Genomic DNA, 19039 nt, shown 5'->3' on the forward strand with positions numbered 1-19039 from the left:
CCCCACCCCTCCACCCAAAAGAGCTGCTGCAGAGCTGTAAACATTTTTATCACGTATTTACAAACAGTGCACTTGATGAGCTCGTTCAGATTTTCAGCAGCTTCGCCCTTCCACAGGCCAGAGACATCCACCCACAGGGTGTGGGAGGTACATGTCCAGGCACCTTTAACATACCATTTCAAGTCTTTCTGAATGGAACTCCTGCTTCTCCTTGCACACTGAATACACAACTTCTACTAAAAACACACAGGTATGAGATTGACATAAATATGGCATTTAGAATTCTCCCCTCAGAATGTAATTGCATCTTAAACTCAGAAATGTCCCAAGTCACTCCCATTTACACTACACCCCTTCTCACACTGTATTGGTAAAATCATGCTGCAGAGGAGCTGAAATGCAACAGGGATGTGCTCAAGCAATAAATTGTCAGCCCATACAATGCACCTCTGAAGTGCCACAGCTTTGTACCACTTGACACAGGATTGACCAAGCCAGGCACATGACCCACTTCCATTAGGCTTCAACTTTATCCAGTTCTCTGTAACATCTTTACAGCACATTCTTTAAAATCAGAGACCATCTGGCTTTACAATAACTTCAAAGTATTTTTCCCCAACAAGGACAATAGAAAAAAAGACTGAACAGTTGTTACAGAGACAAAATACACAGGAAAAAAATTGGATACTACAGAATGCTATGTCATACAATCTGCAGCTGCCTTTCCCCAAATTAACATGTACACTGATAATGAGCTTAGTTTGTTACACATTGATTTCATTCACTCCTGGCAATGATTGCTAGCAAATGAGGCTATAAAAATTAGTGGAAATGAATTCTAGTAATGGTGGAGAAGATCCTGAAATAATACAGTCTATTTTTTGCACAATACTTCAATGGACACAGTTTCATATACAACATCTTTTAAATTGAATGTATTTACATTTATGTGAGTTTAATGACACTTATGCCCTTGGTCTTCAATATATTCTAAAAGATAAGTTATTCTTTAAATTATTCAATTACAACAATTAGTTTAGAATTTTGAAAGTCTTTGTCATGTGCCAACGCAACTAACAGATGATTTTAGAACATTAAATTATGCTTAAGCCTTGTAAAACAGTTTAATGCTGAGCACAATCAATTTTCTGATGAAGTGCTGATTAGAAGTAGCAGAAGTTATGAATTCTAGGAAGCTAAGGCAAACCCTCTCTAGTACAAAATTTAAAAATACTACTTGTTGATAAAGTAATTGAAATCCTCTTCAGTCTGATTGGGTGGCCTTGTGGTTAACACCATGAGCAGAATTTGAGTATTTTATGCTCATGTTAAGAAAAAAATGAAGCTCTGCCAAAAGAGAAACATCTCCCCAGAGCAGGAAGGCAGTACACCACTTTCTGAATTCCATCACACACACAACTATCAACATGCATCCTCTCTGCATCACTTGATATTTCCAGCTAAAATCCAGCATCGGTGTCTGTGCCATAAGCCTTCCCAAGTAACATGGAAACGTGATTAAACCCATCAAAATAGTAGTGAAACACAAAACTTTCATATAACATTGCCATGAAAAACTTTCTTACTACTAATGCCAGTCACCACTATACACCTCTACTCATCTGTTAGTAAATAAAGCCAGTAGTTTGTCCATGAAGGCAAAAATTATTAACCTAAGGAAGTTTAATTCATGTTTACATCCATCAGACTGACAAAAACTTTGTGGTTTCCAAAACAGAAAAATAAGCCTCAAAACGTGAAAAGTGACATTTATGATTTTAGGTGAAGACAACACCACTCACAGACAATTTGTGAGTCAAAACAGTTTTAAGAATAAATGGTTGATTCCATTTCCCTACTCCTCCCTCTCTAACTGTCACCATTTCCAGGTATGGTGTGATTGTTCATACTGTCCATTTTCAGTTCAGAAAATACTCTCATATAATTTATTCTCAAAAAAAAAATTAACGTAGAAGACCAGTGAATTGTTATAGCTTACAGTGAAAAATGATTGGAATTTAAATCAATGTAAAACACAAGAACAATATATTGTGGGAAGTTTCTATCATAAACAAGTATAGATACATCACAGAAAACCAACCTGCAGCTTTCTGTTCATGGGTACTTCAAAACCCATGCAAGAACTCCTTGCTTAGACTTAAAAGTTTTGGGGGAGGGAAGGCAAGACAGTTTTGCAAAAGTTTTTAGGCTATTAAAGTGAAATGTTAATAAACCTGACATGCAACAATTGCACATGAAGAGCTACCCCTGGCTGCTTTCAAAGTACAGTATTTGTTTTAAAAAATCTAGTGCCCCTTTATGAGTCACAGAAAAGAATGTCAAAAAGCCATTGCAAAAGCAACTACAAATGTATGGACATCCTAGGACTGACTACCCCATAGGATTAGGGATTCACAAGCAAAACTGAATTCTAGGTAGAAATTGGTAAAGATCTCAGCAGCATGTATCATCTGACTGTAATGTCTCTCAACTATTTTACATTCTAGAACATCATCTCACATGGACATCATTTTCCTAAGCAGTGCCAACAATGCCTGGATTATTAAATCTTTTTAGGTTAATGACAAATGCTGCAACAACAGATTACCTCAATTCCTCAATTTCCATCATTTACCTGAACTCACATCTATTTACAGAACCACTTAAATTTTTATACAGATTACATACCAGAGACCATTCTTTTCCTGAAGTACCTCAAAATCAGAAATTATCAGCACATTTTCCCCTTCCCTTTAAACACAATGCACAGTATCATTTCCTTCATGTTCAAATACCTAGTCAAAAACCAACAGAACACTGTAAGGTCACCGAATTTACTGCCACTGCATGACTCCAGTAGCTAGAAAAAAACATTCACAGTGAAGGGACAATTACACAGATATCACACAGCTGCGTAGGTGGAATAACAGACAGCTAAATTGAAGAGTGCAAAAATGGAGTACGTAATTTTAGGGAAAATAAGGCAGACCTATCTTCTTTTTCACCCATCCTCCTCACTTGGAAAGAAGTTTAAAACTTAAATTTAAGCTCGGGGCTATTGGACACAAAACTGCTAAAGCTCCCAGGAGCATGCTTCTGAATTTTATAATGCTGGTGTTCTCTGCCTCCCACTAACCTTACCAGAGAGATTACTACACAACAATCTGTTGCTCCCATTAGATTTAAAAACACCAACTGAAACCACTAAAACCCAGAACAATAATTCACTCAAAATGCTACGATACACTTATATGTCCCATACAATACATAAATCTTATTCTAAAGTATTCAGACAGATTTACTGCCAACAATTTAAATCTCTGGCCGTATGACCTGACTTCAGGCAAACGAGCTCCTATTTATCAGCATAAAGCAGACATGGGATGGTCTAGGCATACCTACCCCATTAGTATTTTCTCAAGAACTTTGAGAACTTTAAATAAAACTGTTGAATAAAAAGTATATTAGCAATATGTTCTCCAAGGTACTAAAATACCACTTTGGTCAAAACACGCAGATAAAGTAACAGCATTTGCCATGTTATTTTTTTTCAATTTCTAAGGCTGTGGCACTGCATCACTGTAACAATGTCCACTGCACAACTGGTGACACCAAAGCAAGACATACAAAGCACTGGTGTGTGCTGTTTTGATAACACATTTACTAATGTTACAGACCATTTGAACAAATGCCCTTCTGTTGAACTGCTGCTGCAGATGAATCTATAATCCAGATCTTTAAAATAATGAAAAGCCCAGAGCAGTCAGGCTGGTGCCTCAGCTGAGTGGATGTGCCAATCTTCCCTCTGACAGCAGACTCATTTGTCACCTTCTGTGCACAGCACAGCAAAGTTTTTATTTGTATGCTGTCCATCTTAAAATGGAATCAACTTATAGTATTCATCTAAACTACTTGCCATTGAATCTTATGTTTGATAACTATATTAGAACAGATACGAAGAAAACCTACAGATGGTCACTTATCCAAAATGTGACAAGATGTCCTATTTCCAGAATATCTGTCAAAATCATATATTACATACATATATATTATATGCATGTTTGTCAAGTCACTTTATGTGATGTTTAACTGATTTACCTGTGATTTTTACACAAAACAAAGCACTCATTCTTACACAAGCATAAAGTTGAATGCATGGCTTTAAAACTATACATTATCATTTTAAAAAGTTAAAAATAAGGCATAAAATTTGCAATATTAATGACTTCAGTTGGCAGAATGATCACAGATTAGTTTCATTTCTTTAACTGTTTCAGTACTTCAGAAGTGGAAAAAATGCATTATGTCAGGATAGATGGAAGTTTTTCCCAACATTTACAAAATTTTCTCACGTTGGTGTAATGACTAGATTTAACAATGGCATATTAATTACATCAGAGAAGGTGAGAATGTGCTTTCTGTTCCTAAACTGGGGAAAAAAGCATGAAAACGAAACAGCAGATACACTTTTAAGGTCAAGAATCATGATGTCAAGCGTACAGAAATAGCAAGTTGTCTTTACCAGATCTAAACAGCACTTTGACATCCATACCTGCTGGGGACAAGGTTCACTACTGAGATACAAATCAGCCCACTGTCTTGGAGGAAAAACAAACTAACAAAATATCCACAAAAACTCCCACATATCATCGTGTCCATATCAATTTCACAGCAAGAATCCAGGGACACAAATCCTTCACTTAATGTGAGGCAACCCTAAAATTTCACATTCTTTGTTGTAGAACAATGTAGGAAAACTTTAAAGGTGGATGACTGCATAACTCGTTCACGTGTATCCTACTGCTTCACTGTTAAAATGTAAAAATTAAACTCAGATATTTTTCTGAGGCCAATCAACTGTCCACATTCTATATTGTTACGGTCATTAGTAGTTCCACTGAAACCTGTTACCTGAAATACACTGACATATTTGCATTGCAAGGATGATTGTTGTTGTGGCACAGAACTGAATGTATCTGAGACCAACCAAGGCAGGGGAACAATTATTTAATGTCTCGATATGAAATATTAATGGATTAAAAACAAACAAACCCCACAATTTGCAGTCTCCTGTAAATGCTAGCTGGTATTCTGTCATTTTTTGTTGTTTATTTATTCATTGGGTGACTTCAGCAGTAGTGAAGGGGCAGTAGTTTTGTTCTAAGCTAACACAATATGCTTTTCTGAGGGCAACAAGGCTGGCGAGGGGCTTGGAACACAAACCCTGTGAGGAACAACTGTGGGAGCTGGGCTTGTTTAGCCTGGAGAAAAGGAGACTCAGGGGTGACCTTATCACTCTCTACAGCTCCCAGACAGGTGGGTATCGTCTCTGTAGGTGGGGGTTGGTCTCTTTCTCCAGGCAGCAACTGACAGAACAAGAGGACACAGTCCCAAGCTAGGCTAAAGGAAATATAGGTTGGATATTAGGAAAAAGTTTTTTACAGAAAGAGTGAAAAAGTACTGGAATTGTCTGCCTGGGGAGGTGGTGGAGTTGCCACACCTGGATGTGTTTAAAAAAAAAATGGATGTGGCACTCGGTGCCATGGTTTAGTTGAGGTGTAAATGCATGGGCTGGACTTGATGATCTTGAAGGTCTCTTCCAACCTAGTAATTCTGTGATTCTGCGTGTGTGCGATTCTAACAGTTTCTTACTTAGAAGTTTTAAGGGAGAATCTGAAATTCTGTTCAAGGTACAGATGTAGATGGGACCAGCAGAAAACCACCAGACTGCCTGTTCATCTTTTTAATGTGGACTTGAACATCTCCCAGAGTAGCTTACTACTTGTCTCTGGTGTTTTGAGGAAGTTTAACTTTGAAAGAGCTGGCTGCTGTTAGAGAGCATTTTCACTCACTTCAGCTGTCTGTTGGAAGGAAATAACTCGTTTTTGTCTCCAGCCGTAGTCCCATGCCAGGAGACTCTCTGAAGAGCCTACTTCAGGGGTTCCCAATTAAAATCACCACTGAAGAGTTTACTAGTGTAAGATCATTTTCTTTTGGGAGAACTGTCTCCTCGTGCCCTTGCATATCCTCTCTTGTGTAATGCACTAACATATCTTGAGAGCTTTGTGCCCTGCCTCTAGCAAATGTACAGAAATAATTTATACAGATCTCTCATCAGTAACAACCCCATGCAATTTCACATGTCCTTTACGTTAAAAATAATTATCAAGCAAAATGAGCTAAATTGGTTTTATATAGGAAAGAAGTCAAACCATGACATCATACCCTTCAAATAAAGAAAACTTAATATAAAAGTCTAAGAAATGCCCTTTCCCTTTCCTCTTCCCTAAACAAATAAATCAGGAAGCCAACTACCATCACTTGATGGATGTCTCATTTTGCAAATGTAACACTACATTTTTCCCCTTGCAATTACAAGATCAGCTACCTAGATACAGAACTGCCAAATAAAAATAGGTAGAAGTGCACCTACCAGACTGAGTTTCCTTTGTAATTTGGTTCTACACTGTTTTGTATTCCAAGACTGGTGTCAGAATTCTTACTTTTAAAATGGTCTTTTGTGCACCACAGATCATTCTAAAACTTGAAAACCAGTTAGCTGCAGGCCTTTCATTCACCTATTAGTGTTCAAGAGTAATACATGATTTAGAAGCAAAAGGAAGGAAAAGTAAAATATTTTACATAGTAGGACATGCATACACACATGCATATAAAATAATGAAAAAGTGTGAGAACATAACATGTGTAGGTTTTCTGCCAGGCTCATCAACAATACACATAACACCTGCCAGCTGTTCCAGCTGCACGTTAAAACTTTACTGTCTGAAAATTCAAATATAATTAACACTAACCACTCAAACCTAAAGCCCAGATCCTAGTACCCATCACACATACAACACTATACTAACACTTTAACTAGACCTTACATTTTAAAAAAGGGTTTCTAAAGGAAAAAAAAATTAAAAATTTTTACATCAGAAAAGTGCAAATACAACGAATTTTAAAAGTGCATTAAAAGTATGTCTACACAATAGGGTGGTGAAGGACAGGGAAAGAATTCACACACAAACCTTGTGTAAATTCAAGGTAACTACCTTGCTTTACTTAGGACTTGTTAGTTCTGAAATGAACTGCTACTGAATGAAGGATGCAAGCATGGATAATGGCATTTGTACTCAGCAGGATCTAGCCTGGGCACTGTAATACACACATCTACCCAATAAAGTTGAAAATGGTTTACCAATCACACATTAGAAATGCTCCAGCAGCTCAATGTCCTCTTTGTAGTGAGAGACCCAAAACCTAACAGAGGATTCCAGGAGTGGCCTCACCAGTTCTGAATACAAGGTGACAATCACTGCTGATCCAGGCAAAAATGCCATTTGCCTCCTTGGAACCTGGATCATTACTTTTTCCCCATGTTTCAATTCTATAGTTGCTTAGAATATTTTAACTACTAAATCTGTTAATTTTTTAGAGCTTTGAAATTCACTCAGCAAAATGATAATTTGAAACTAGTCAAGTCAAATACAAGGCTTTATTAAAAGTACTCAGAAATACCTAATAATACTAATAATTTTAAGTCACTATGTCAAGCTCAGGTCACATAACAGTGGCTCAGATGCTTGGGAAAAAAATGAACTGAGAGCTTCTTTCCATCCTTTAGTGGGCAAATAACTGCACTACTACTATCACTCGTGATACTGGTCTGTACAGAAATGCCAGGATTGAAAGGATCTGTATTAGCATTCTACAAATATAATATGACAGATCCCATTTCCCCATATGTACTTTATAGACAGTGTTTCTAACTGAACAACCCCATCCTAATGAGGATATCCTTTTACACATGTATATATTTGCTTTTTTAATTTTCCTCAGCTCTAATCACAGAATTTGCTGTGTTGGAAGGGCCTCACAAGGATCATCGAGTCCAATTGCTAGAAATAAAATATTTGTATTTAATTACATTGTGCAACAATCAATTTAGAAAAGAGTTATGAAAAATCCATTTTTCTGCTGCATGAACAACTTTATGCTTTGATGACATACTTCACATTTAGTTTTACACCCTACGTGTCAGAAAAACAATCTTTCATACAGTATAAAAGAGCACATCACAAGTCAGTATCAGCAATAAAATCGTGCTACTCTAGAAAATCTAGGCTGTTATTAACCAAAGTTTTACATATGTGTGGTCATTGTCAACTCTACAAGCTGTAGACAGGACCCAGTGCATTAATATGTCAAAAAAAAACCCCTCAGAAATATTACTGACACTTCAGTTGCAGAAAATACTGCATGGCTTCAACGTTTCTCTGAGTTTCCACTCCTAATCACAACTACAAATCCAGTTATGACATCAATGTGAGCCCTTCCAAAGGGAATGGAAGAATAGCAAATCCCAATGGATATGAGAGTTCTGCAGTAAGGATGATGTAATTTATAAAAATAGACAGCCTCTGACAGAAGCTGCAAGTTGAGTAAATAACACACTGCATGCCATTAATTTTGCATTAGCTTGCCAGTAGTAATTACTAAAAGGATGATGAACTAACAATTTTGCTTTGCTTTGGGTGCTACACAAAATAAAATGATAGCATTGCTCATATATTAATAATAATACAAAACTTAATACATAACTTTAAACAGTAACAATCCCTTACAACAGGGGTGAAGAAAGGAGGCTGTGAGGCTAAAAAGGTGGCGTTTTGCCAGAACACAGGGATGGGAGTTACATATTGTCATTATACCGTTTACCAGTGGATGCTCCCGTGAAGAAACATCCAACTTCCATAAAAAACATGATTACCATGAGCTGGCTAAATCATCTCAAGCATTTCACATTTCAGGTAAAATTATCCCACCATTTTTGTAGTGTCTTGCTTCAAAATGCACCTAACATGTACAACACAGTCACACTGTTCAGGAATTAATGTTACTGGATGTGTTCAAATATACAGACTATGTCTATCTATTTAGTATTTTGCATTACTTCCCATTATGATGCGCACACCAAGCTCAATTGCAATCATGAGCAGACCATCACCATCATGGAATAATAAAAGCAGTTGCCCTTGAAATTACACACTGGATTTTGTAGATGAAGAAAAGCAACTTAATGAATATCCTTCCTGGTAAAAGGACACTTGCACTTGGCAGTATTCAGAACTAGCCCTTTTATTAATGGAACAATCAATACAGTGTATTTTATTTTCAACATGAACACTAGAAATGTTAAATGAATTATTTTATACTGTTTTGTTATTAATAGAGACAAGTTTGTATGGACAAACAAGCATACATTATCTATGCTAACACGTTTAAAACTTCTCATCAGCAATACTCTGCAAATTTAGGTGTGTACCCAATTATGCTTTTCTGCTGACATTACTTAAATTAATTTGTGTCATAACCAGGAACAGAGTGAGTTCATTTCAACGTTTATTTAAAAATAAAGGCAATCTTCTTGCTTTCATTTTGCCTAAGCCACAGAGCAGAACCTTCTCAGTTTCCTTCCTCTTCACATTTTTCCTCTGTCTGGAGAAAATCAGTTACCAGCAAGTTCCAAAATCTAATCCATTTAAATAGATCCAGGTACCATAGCTCATACAAGCCTCTAAAGCCAAAACCTTTGAACATCCTGAGCTCCAAATGCTTCTGACAACCAAGTCTATTAGTCCCCACTTGTTTTTCTGGGAACTGTTTTCCTTTGTAAATATACTTGCAACACTTCTAAGGTCAAAGATGCTTAAAAAATTATTTTTCCCTCCAACCTCTCCACATCTTTTGCACCTTTTCACAAAGTCAAGTTTTCCTTGTGTCTATCACACTTTCTTGCCCACTGTCCCATCAAATAATTTTCTTAGATGTGGTTCTTTCTCCCTTTTCTATTGTTAATGTGAATACTCATGACTAAATCTGCTGTTTGTATTTTGTTTTAGTAAGTGATCTTGTATTAGAATGGAAGTTCTATACATTTCTAAAAATCATCAGAAGCATTAAAAGCTGCAGCTATTTACAGGCCTGAAAGATTGACAGTGTTCCTTTAAACAGATTTCTTGTAGACTGGGTATCTGGCAACCACTTCTACTGACTCAAACTAATTTAAAGCAAGTGAAATTCTACAAGACAACTAAGCATGCTGTGACACTGGAATCAATTTACTACATAAAATACAATGCACTAACATGAATACAGTTTATCAAGCTACTGCAAAGTCCACACTGTTGAAAAGCAAGCACATGTGAGGTACTTCATGATCATATGTGTGGTCCATGGAAAGACATGCAGCAACGTGTATTTTACAACATAAGCAAACATGCAGAGAAGCAATGGTGTTTTGCTGCTTTTTAAGATTAAACCTCATCCCAAATTATACTGGACTTCTGCAACAAAGTGCTAAAAATTGAACCAACTTCTTGGAATTGTCATCTATGTTAACAATCAGAAAACACTGCTTGTCATCTTATAAACTTCCATATCGCTTCAGTAGCCACACACTGAATAAAGGAAAACAACCAGGGTTTTGCATCTAATTTAGGCAGAAGAAAAAAAAGGGGTTTTTTTAAATCTTTCCTAAATGTAGCAATATGAAATACAACAGTTTTATAATATCATTTTGCAGACAAAAGAAAGGTAAAGGCATATTAGTTTCATAAAACAATCTGAACATAAATTATTCAATCCAGGTATTTTAGATTCTTGGCAGACAATGGGAATCCAAACCTTTTCAGAAAAAAAAGGCTACTTTGCCAATGCTTTACACTATTAGTTTTAAAAGAAGATAGGAGCAGGAAGAAAGTTTTCTACAATTTGCTACTAAATGAGTAGGCTCTTATCCTTTTCTAAAAATAGCACACAAGCACACAAAAAAAAAGCTTGAAAAAACTCTCATGCTTATTTTTTCAGGGAGTCATGGCTGCAGATCAGATTTGACTCAGCAACATTAGACATGGTATAATTTCCAGCCCTCCTCTCATTCACATTTTCAGTCAACTCCTTCAAATAAAATCCAAAAGGAATACTTGTCTGCCCTAAACACATCTGACAGTGCTCCACAGCAGTGTGTGAGGATGAAATTGTTACATGCCTGTAACTGGGGTGGAAGCCGGGTTTATCGATGGCTCTGTGCTCACTGCTCTTTTCTTTCCAACACCGGATAAAGGGATTGCCACCTCACGTGAATCTCAAGCTGAATGGGATAAGGAAGGCTACTAAAGGCAGAGAGCCCTTTTGCAGTGATTTCAGCAGCTGGCTGACAATGCACTAGCAGCAAATTTTATAAGCCTGTTAACTAATTCAAATCTAGAGAGATGCACACAGAGTAAAACACCACACAACATCTTTCTGTTCAGGGCTATCCGCAGGTGCTTCAGCATTATTCTTACAGGCCTACCTGCATCTCTTTAAATACATCCCAGTAAGATTTGATACTTTGCCTTTAGCAAAGACTACAGTACAGACTAGTAAAAGCCCACATCTCAGTTTACAAACCAAGTCTAGAGAGACACGCACTATCACAAACCAGGGAGTTACAAATCACTGCTTGTAATCTCTATGCCACTAAAGAACAGCACCTTATTTCAGACACATAGTGACTTTTCCTTTATGAGTTTGTGTCAATTTATGCCAAATATTCCATACATCATATACAGAATAGCCAGCTCAGCAACACTCAGACTGAGCATGACTAATTCTTCACAGATGCATTGAAGCAGCCACAAAGTTTACTGGCTGTAAGATATTACAAGAAAGTCTATCCTTTATTAAAATAATTCCACAACTATTCACTTTTAAAATATTTAAAAAAAACAAAAACAAAAAACAAAAAAACAACAGTCTAAAGCAGAAGTAAAGCCATGTAGGTTCTCAGGAGAATGGGTTCACAGTTGTTTCAGTCTAATCATTCTAAACAAAGGCTTTGCACTGAAAATATATGATGTAGCCTTAAGTATAGGTACACACAGAATGAAAATCTACATTCAGGAGTTAAAATCCTATTTCTGCTATTAAGTAAGGGGGCATTAACACTAACCTAGTTAAAGATGTTTCTGACACATGAGAAGCACAAGCAAACATTTTCTAGATTCAGTTGAGGGCAGCCCAAATTTATCAGCTTTGGGGTTTTTTTTCCCAAAAAAGAACTTATCAATTTTACCAAACTGTAAAGGTGGTAAAAAAAAAAGGATGTAGTTTTATCAGTGTGGTAAAACACATTCATTTTATTTCCATTTGCAATGAAGTTTCTATTTTCCTTACCCTGGAAATTACCAACACTTGTTCTAAAAGTAATATGCCTGAGTACCGATACTCAACATTGGATTTCACATCAAATGATCTTTCAAACATTAGGGTAAATTATAAAATACTACAAAGTCTTTCAAATTCCTACCATAATTTGACATTATCACTCTTAAAAACAGTGTTTTAGTAACCACAGGTTACTCAGGATCATGCTACTAAAAACTGGGGAGCACTGATCTGAAGGTAAGGAACTGGGTGCCTCCAAAAAGAAGTGTACTACACATTTTGAAGGAAGAGAACATTTCAGCCCAGAAATCACTTGCCTATGATACTGGAAATATATTGAAATTTGAACTTTTTAAATGTTTTAGGTAAACGAATTTAACAATGTGACACAGGAGGAACTTTCAAAATAAACACATTTCGTGATAAAAAAATTACTGGAAAATTTACCAAAGCAATGTTTGAAGAAAGGGAGAATTTTTAACCTAAAAAAAAAAAGTAGTTTCAATTTATTTTCAGTTCTATCACAAGAGATTTCTCAAGCATAAAAGTAGGGACATTTAACAATTTGATAATACACATTCTTATAAAACATTTTATGCGATGGATGCTCAGTTTTGGTTTTGGCATTGGCAAGTGCAACTGCAAATGCCACTTAAGTTTAAAAGATGCCACTCAGATCTTCAGATCACTTTGAGTGCATTTGAGGTCTGATATCAGGAAAAAACTTCCATATTTTGTTTGGTTTGTTACCATTCCAAGATACTTGACTTATTTGTGCACCTTCTTCTCCCTAGTTTGGCAAAGCTGTGTTTCAGATAATGGCCATTCAGACATACTTTGCCTAGAAAATCCAGCCTCTTTATACTAAGTCAGTAGAAACCATCAGAATGGAAGACAAGCAAGAAACACCATGGCAAAGCCTTTTTTAGTTTCTTTACTGCTCATCCTGTCACACTCCACTTCCCTGTTTTACTGACATACAGATACTAAACAGTGACAGAGGGCCAATTTTTTAAGTCAAAATCAAAGATTAAGTCCTCTGAGCCATGAAGGAGATACTTGAGTAAAGCACCTGCCAAACACTAAATATTTTATATACACCCTTTGTTTATAGTTCTAATTTCCTAAACATCACAGGATGCCAAAGCAAGGAAGGTCAATCAAGCTGGGCAAGAGATATGCTGCTGTCAGTAAATTTCACCATTACACAGGTATTTTTATATCACAGTAAGATTGCTGAGCTATCAAAGCAAAGGCTAGAAGGCAATTTTAGTCACAATGTCGCGTCAGTATTATGGCACCACACCACAAACCCACAAGTAAATTGTTAGTGGACCATACACAGTAAGTTACAATACCTGAGGTTTAGTGCATTCCTGTGAGCCAAAATGAAATGAATGCCATATAGGAGGAAAGGAAAAGATGAACATTATCAGACATGCCATAGTACATTCCACCACTATGAAGATAATGTTAAAATCATGTTAATGAGGGTCCACCATCCCATATAAGTTGGCTCTACTGCAGAGTGCCATGCTGCAACTGAGAGCGCTGCATTTAATTTTTAATTCTTGAAAAGCATACCATGCATCTGCATTTCATGTCTGCTTTTATGATATAGAAAACTTTCTTCAGAAAATGCTGTTTGAACCTTCTGAAGAAAAGCATACAGAGCCTACTGCAAATAAGGCATAATTATTTATCAACAACCAATACAATAATTCTACATGCTAGCTCTATGGATTTAGGGTAAAACAGACTATAGGAAAACTACGCATTGTGAAGATTTTGAGGATACTATGAAAGCAGCTTTATTACTTTGAGTCTTATATACATAACACCTAAACTAGTATACATGCACATGGAAGAGCAAACTTGAAAAAAATTATATGATATTAATCCTTTTTCAATTTAATTTAATGCTTTCATCTTTTTTAATCAAAAATTTAAAAAGTAGAAACAAAGATGACACCCTGACAGATACTGACCAAAGAATGGATGGGCAACAACTCCAGGGCAACAAGTCCACAAGGTATGTGCTATAATGTGTCTTAAATTCCTATGTATTTCCAAAAAAAATCCTGCTTTTTCTGTCAATTTTTCAAGAAATTAAGACCAATAATATGAGGTCAAAGGACATAAAATAGGAAGGGCTAAAAGACAACGCAGCCTGTATGGTTAAAGCAATAGAAGTAACATTGCTAGTGGAAGTGAATGAGGGAATAATGTCTGCAAGATCACCAAATACTGTAAAAATAGGAGGAAATGGACCAGCATGAAGAGTCACTAAAATGTAGTTAATACATTGTAAAATTCATTTGAGCTTATTTGACTCTATTTGCCTTGATAAAAATAATAAAGCCAGTTATAAGCATTATATTACACTTGGAAAAGCAGCATTTTACTGTAATTATTGTAAATTTTACAGTTTATTTGGCAATCTCTTCCATCTTAATGTGAAATCTCGCTTGCAATGGATTTCCCAGCACATACACAAAAACCATTATGAACTTGCACAACAGAATAGCACAGGATGGACTTCTGCTTTTAGTACCAGTTAAGCTTACAAAAACTCATCAGGCACATCTGAAGTGAAATTTATACAACAGGCAAAGAACCTACGAATGCAAATGGCACTGTGTAATCTAAATATTGCCCTTCTAGAGTTAGGTACAAATCACACTACCACTGTTTGCTAAGCACAACACATATATCTAAATAATATGAACAAAAGCAATTATTTATGTAATTCCTACAAAGTACAATACCGCTTTTTCCTTTTTTTTTTCCAAATACAGGCCAGTAAAATGTTTTATTTTCAAACCAAGTCAGCTGGCTCAATTCACCTTAAATCTTGAGGCAATTAAAACTGCACTGAAAATTAAACCATTAAAAGCTGTTGTATAAACAAAACCAAATTGTTGGTATAAAATGTAATTATTTGAGTCATGAGGAAAAGCCTGTATAATTAACAGATGTAATCAAACGTCTACACACTTATAGACACACATTGAATATACAGTGAACTGGCAAACAAGTCAAGGAATAAAGGGTAAGGAAAGAAAAATTGAAAAAGCTAACAACTGCATTGTACCAAAGATGGCATTTTAAAATCACTAAAGCTCTCATCCTGTAAATTTATATGTATATGGCTTACATTGTACAAAATTTAGCCCATGGAACTCAATGAGATTAAATATGCACAAAGTCATTTATGCCCATGCCTTTATGGTTCTACCAGATTTAGAGCTTAAACAAATAAACGAGAGCCAAAGACAAACAGCTTTTCCCGTATTTTGCTCACAGTTGTAATCAATACAAAACAAACATATTAATCGAATAGAGCTTTTCTCAGTTTAAAAGCCATATAAAATATTTCATGGAAAAAAGTTTTAATTATTAATTTAATTATTAGTTTATTTTCATCTCAAAAGAAAGTCTGGAAACATACGTAGATTCCCTCCCTCACCCTCAAAAGCAATCAAGTAAAATGACTAAATTATTTCCTCCATGATGGGCCAATTACATAGCTCACTAAAATCCAAGTATAAAGGGCAAATACCATCAGAAGTTCATTTCAATTTTACATTTCAGTTCTTGATTCCAAAAAGAAATGACAGATTTAATCCAATTTGGTGTACTGCCATGCAGCACAGTCCTTTTCAGGCAACACCTGTTATCACATATGTGAATGAGTGCTCCACTAACTGACCTTTTAACACAGTACACTGAACTAATTCTACTGTAACTTAATAGAAAAGAAAATGAGAGCAGAATTTCCTTAACAATTTCCCATAATGATTGGAACATTAAAAAATAATGCACAACATTCACAGTCATAAGAAACGTACTTTCAACTCTGAACTGAGATGCAAGCTGCACACATGTTCACGCACTGATGGAGCCACATTCACAGTTATTTTGAAGGGAAACCTCCCCACAGAAGCACACTTGAAAGATATCAGCAAGTTTAGCCATTTTGACCCTGTTATTGTCAGTAATTTTCCTGTTTATGTCTTTTTGTGAACCATAAATACAGACAGCTTACCGTATGGTAGCCTCTGGGTAGAGGTGGCTTCCCCACAGGATAAGGGTCAACAGTATCAATAATTGTTTGTCGCTCCCCTTTCTGGTTGATTTTCCTAAACCTCCTTCGAGATTGCCTGTGAGATGCTTGACGCTGGAAATATTCCTCATTTTCTTCCATGTAATCAACCTACAACAGATGCAAGAGAGTGTGTCTTTCCTCGCAAGAGAGAAAAATGTTTCCTATTGTTTGAAACAGAAGAAATCCTATTTTCAAAAAGCAGCAGCCAGCTTTGAGTTTGTTGCGTTTTCAGCACTAAGTGTGAAATTGCTACTAAAAAAGAAATAGAACAACATCAGTATGAAAAGGATCACAGAATATGATCACTTTTCAAAAATGACAGAAGAAAAATTCTTCTCTCCTTGCCCCTTTTTTACACCTGCACAAATACAAACATTTCACCAATCAATACATTACAGAAAGAAAACTGGTACAAGAGAACACTTGCCTGTTTCACTATTGACATCTATTCAGCTTCTTCCCTAACTGATCCATGGCAAAAACTTCACTTTCAGGCAGGACTGGTGTTATCATTTCAAATATTTTGAATGCGTAAAAGGATTTCTAATAGAATGGATTTGTGCATTAAAAAACACACTTCAAAACAACAACAGGAAGAATAAAAAATACCTATTAGGTATATCCTAGTATAAAATTAGTCTGCTCAGTTTCACTGTCTACAGAGTTTGAAGACTACTTTACTGCACAACAGTATGCCGACATGAAAATATTTGAACTAATAATTCTGATTTTCCCAGAAGAGAATGATCTTTTTGCAGTAATTTGGCTGAAAATCAACATCTCTTCTGTGTTTACCCTACTAATAGAAACCTTACTCGAGTTATTTGAGACTAACAAGGAAATGAAGAAAAAAGTCACAGCTTCCAGCATTGACTACATAGGGGGATTCAGTTAATTCCTGTTATTCAATTCCATCCCTCAGGATGAGAGATGAGGCACCTTGCAAGGTTCCTGCACATTTTTCAACAAGGAAATGTTAGACAAAATACTCCTACGAACTTGCAGCTTATCCATGTCAGAAGTGTCACACATCAGTCGGCCCAAGTGACAGAGTACAGCCTTCAGTGCACTAACTCAAATGGATGAGCACAGCCCCTGGTTCACTGCCTGCAGTGCCTACCCCCTCTGCAGGGAGGATCTGTTTCACGCCTGACACCTTCACACTCACACCCTGCTACACTTCTTGTGCACCCAAACAACTCTGGGGATAGGATTCTTTCTATTCAAAGTACAATTATTCCTTTGAGAGCCTGAGTGAAGCATTCAATTTCATCTTTCCAGAACTGTAGAGATTACATTTTTTGGCAAACACTTGCCTCTGACCTAACATTATCCATCAGTCAAAAAAATTTCTTGTTGTTTAGTCATCTCCTTTCCCAATATCTATCTTTATACCACTCTCCCTTATAACTTAAAAGGGAATGCATGTGAAACAGGCAGACATTCACACAGCTACAACCAGTGAAATTGTATATTTCTAGAAAACAGAACTGGGACAACAAACTGTTTCCCAAATGGTCAGCTGCGAGTTACAAACTGGTAATAAACAAGCACAATCCCAAAGTAATACTACATTTTCCTGAGCTTCCACAAGTTTTACAGAAACTCTCACTTTTTAGGAAAAAATGGTTAGCGTCACAGTCTATATTTAAGCTACCTGTATGGCTCAGATAATTGTCATGCCTGTATCATGAACTGGTCTGATTCTGTGACAGAGAGAAAAAAAAAAATAGCTCACCAATTCTGCATTTGTTCAGATGACATGCCCTGGGGTGTCAAATAAAACTTTTAAGCCTGTGAACCCTCAGAAACAATGTTCTGCCACTGGACTACAGCAGATGTTGCGAACAAAATACCCTCACCTTCACCCAGAAAGGTTGACAGAATCTAAAAACATTCAAATTTATTCTTAAAAACCTGAGACAGTTGAGATTAAATTTAATTCAAACATTAATTACTTAAACTAACCTGAAATTAATACTTTCAAGCATCTAGGTTTACCAATAATAATAATGAAGCTGTTTCAAAAAAAAACAAAAAAACCACAAACTATTCTGCCAGCACAAGAAAACTTGAGTTTTACAAGAAATCTGAAAAAGTAAATGTAAGAACAATATAAATTATAGGTATGACATCTCATACTTATTAAAAGATCATGTAGAAACCAGAAAATCGTAAGTCTTATTGGAAGCTGAAGTGTTACCAAAGCTGGTCTGTAAAATTTGAAAGCAACTGACTGAAAATATTCTTACCACAATCATTTCAGAAGGCTCTAAAACAATGCATTCACATCCACGTCTGAAGCTGCCAGCAGAACGCTTGCCAAAACTGAAAACCAAAAATATTTCAGTTAGAAAAGGAATCAGAGCTATAAGAGAATTCAAAAGCATATTTACATCTTAGCCAGATATCGTAAAGCAGAGAAAAAGCATACATACCTGTGCACAATACAAGTTTCAGTCACGTCCTTTGACAATTAAGTGAGACCCAAGGACACTGAGAGCTGTCTATTTTGTATTTACATAGTTCCCTAAGAGTATTTGCTAAATAAGTCTATTAACACCAAAACAAGTGTCAATCAAGAGCTGTCTACTGAGGAGGCATAGTTGATTCTGAGCTGCACTAGAGAGTTTGATCTAGTATCTTCTGGCATTACAGTATTAAGTTACCTAAGCTATCTGCATTTCTTTAACAAAAGCTAACTGGCATACCAAAGAA

The 19039-nt window shown here is 36.1% G+C and overlaps 1 protein-coding gene across 6 annotated transcripts in view; it reads right to left on the reverse strand.

The window, feature by feature from the left end:
• RAPGEF2 (Rap guanine nucleotide exchange factor 2) overlaps positions 1-19039 on the reverse strand; it is a 127486-nt gene that overhangs the window by 71353 nt on the left and 37094 nt on the right. For 4 of the 6 annotated variants that reach the window (XR_004082418.1, XM_031062273.1, XM_031062319.1 and 1 more), the window contains exons 4-6: positions 18574-18649; positions 16262-16429; positions 13572-13589 (exon numbers count right to left, since the gene is read on the reverse strand). Coding sequence is in view for 5 of the 6 variants with exons in the window: in XM_031062273.1 (XP_030918133.1) it covers positions 13572-13589; positions 16262-16429; positions 18574-18649 (262 nt within the window). In the remaining variant the exon portion in view is untranslated. The remainder of the gene's footprint in view (positions 1-13571; positions 13590-16261; positions 16430-18573; positions 18650-19039) is intronic. The other 2 variants (XM_031062355.1, XM_031062221.1) reach the window with 1 other exon arrangement.

Source organism: Geospiza fortis, unplaced genomic scaffold (genome assembly GCF_000277835.1).
Source record: "Geospiza fortis unplaced genomic scaffold, GeoFor_1.0 scaffold40, whole genome shotgun sequence".
NCBI lineage: Eukaryota > Metazoa > Chordata > Aves > Passeriformes > Thraupidae > Geospiza > Geospiza fortis.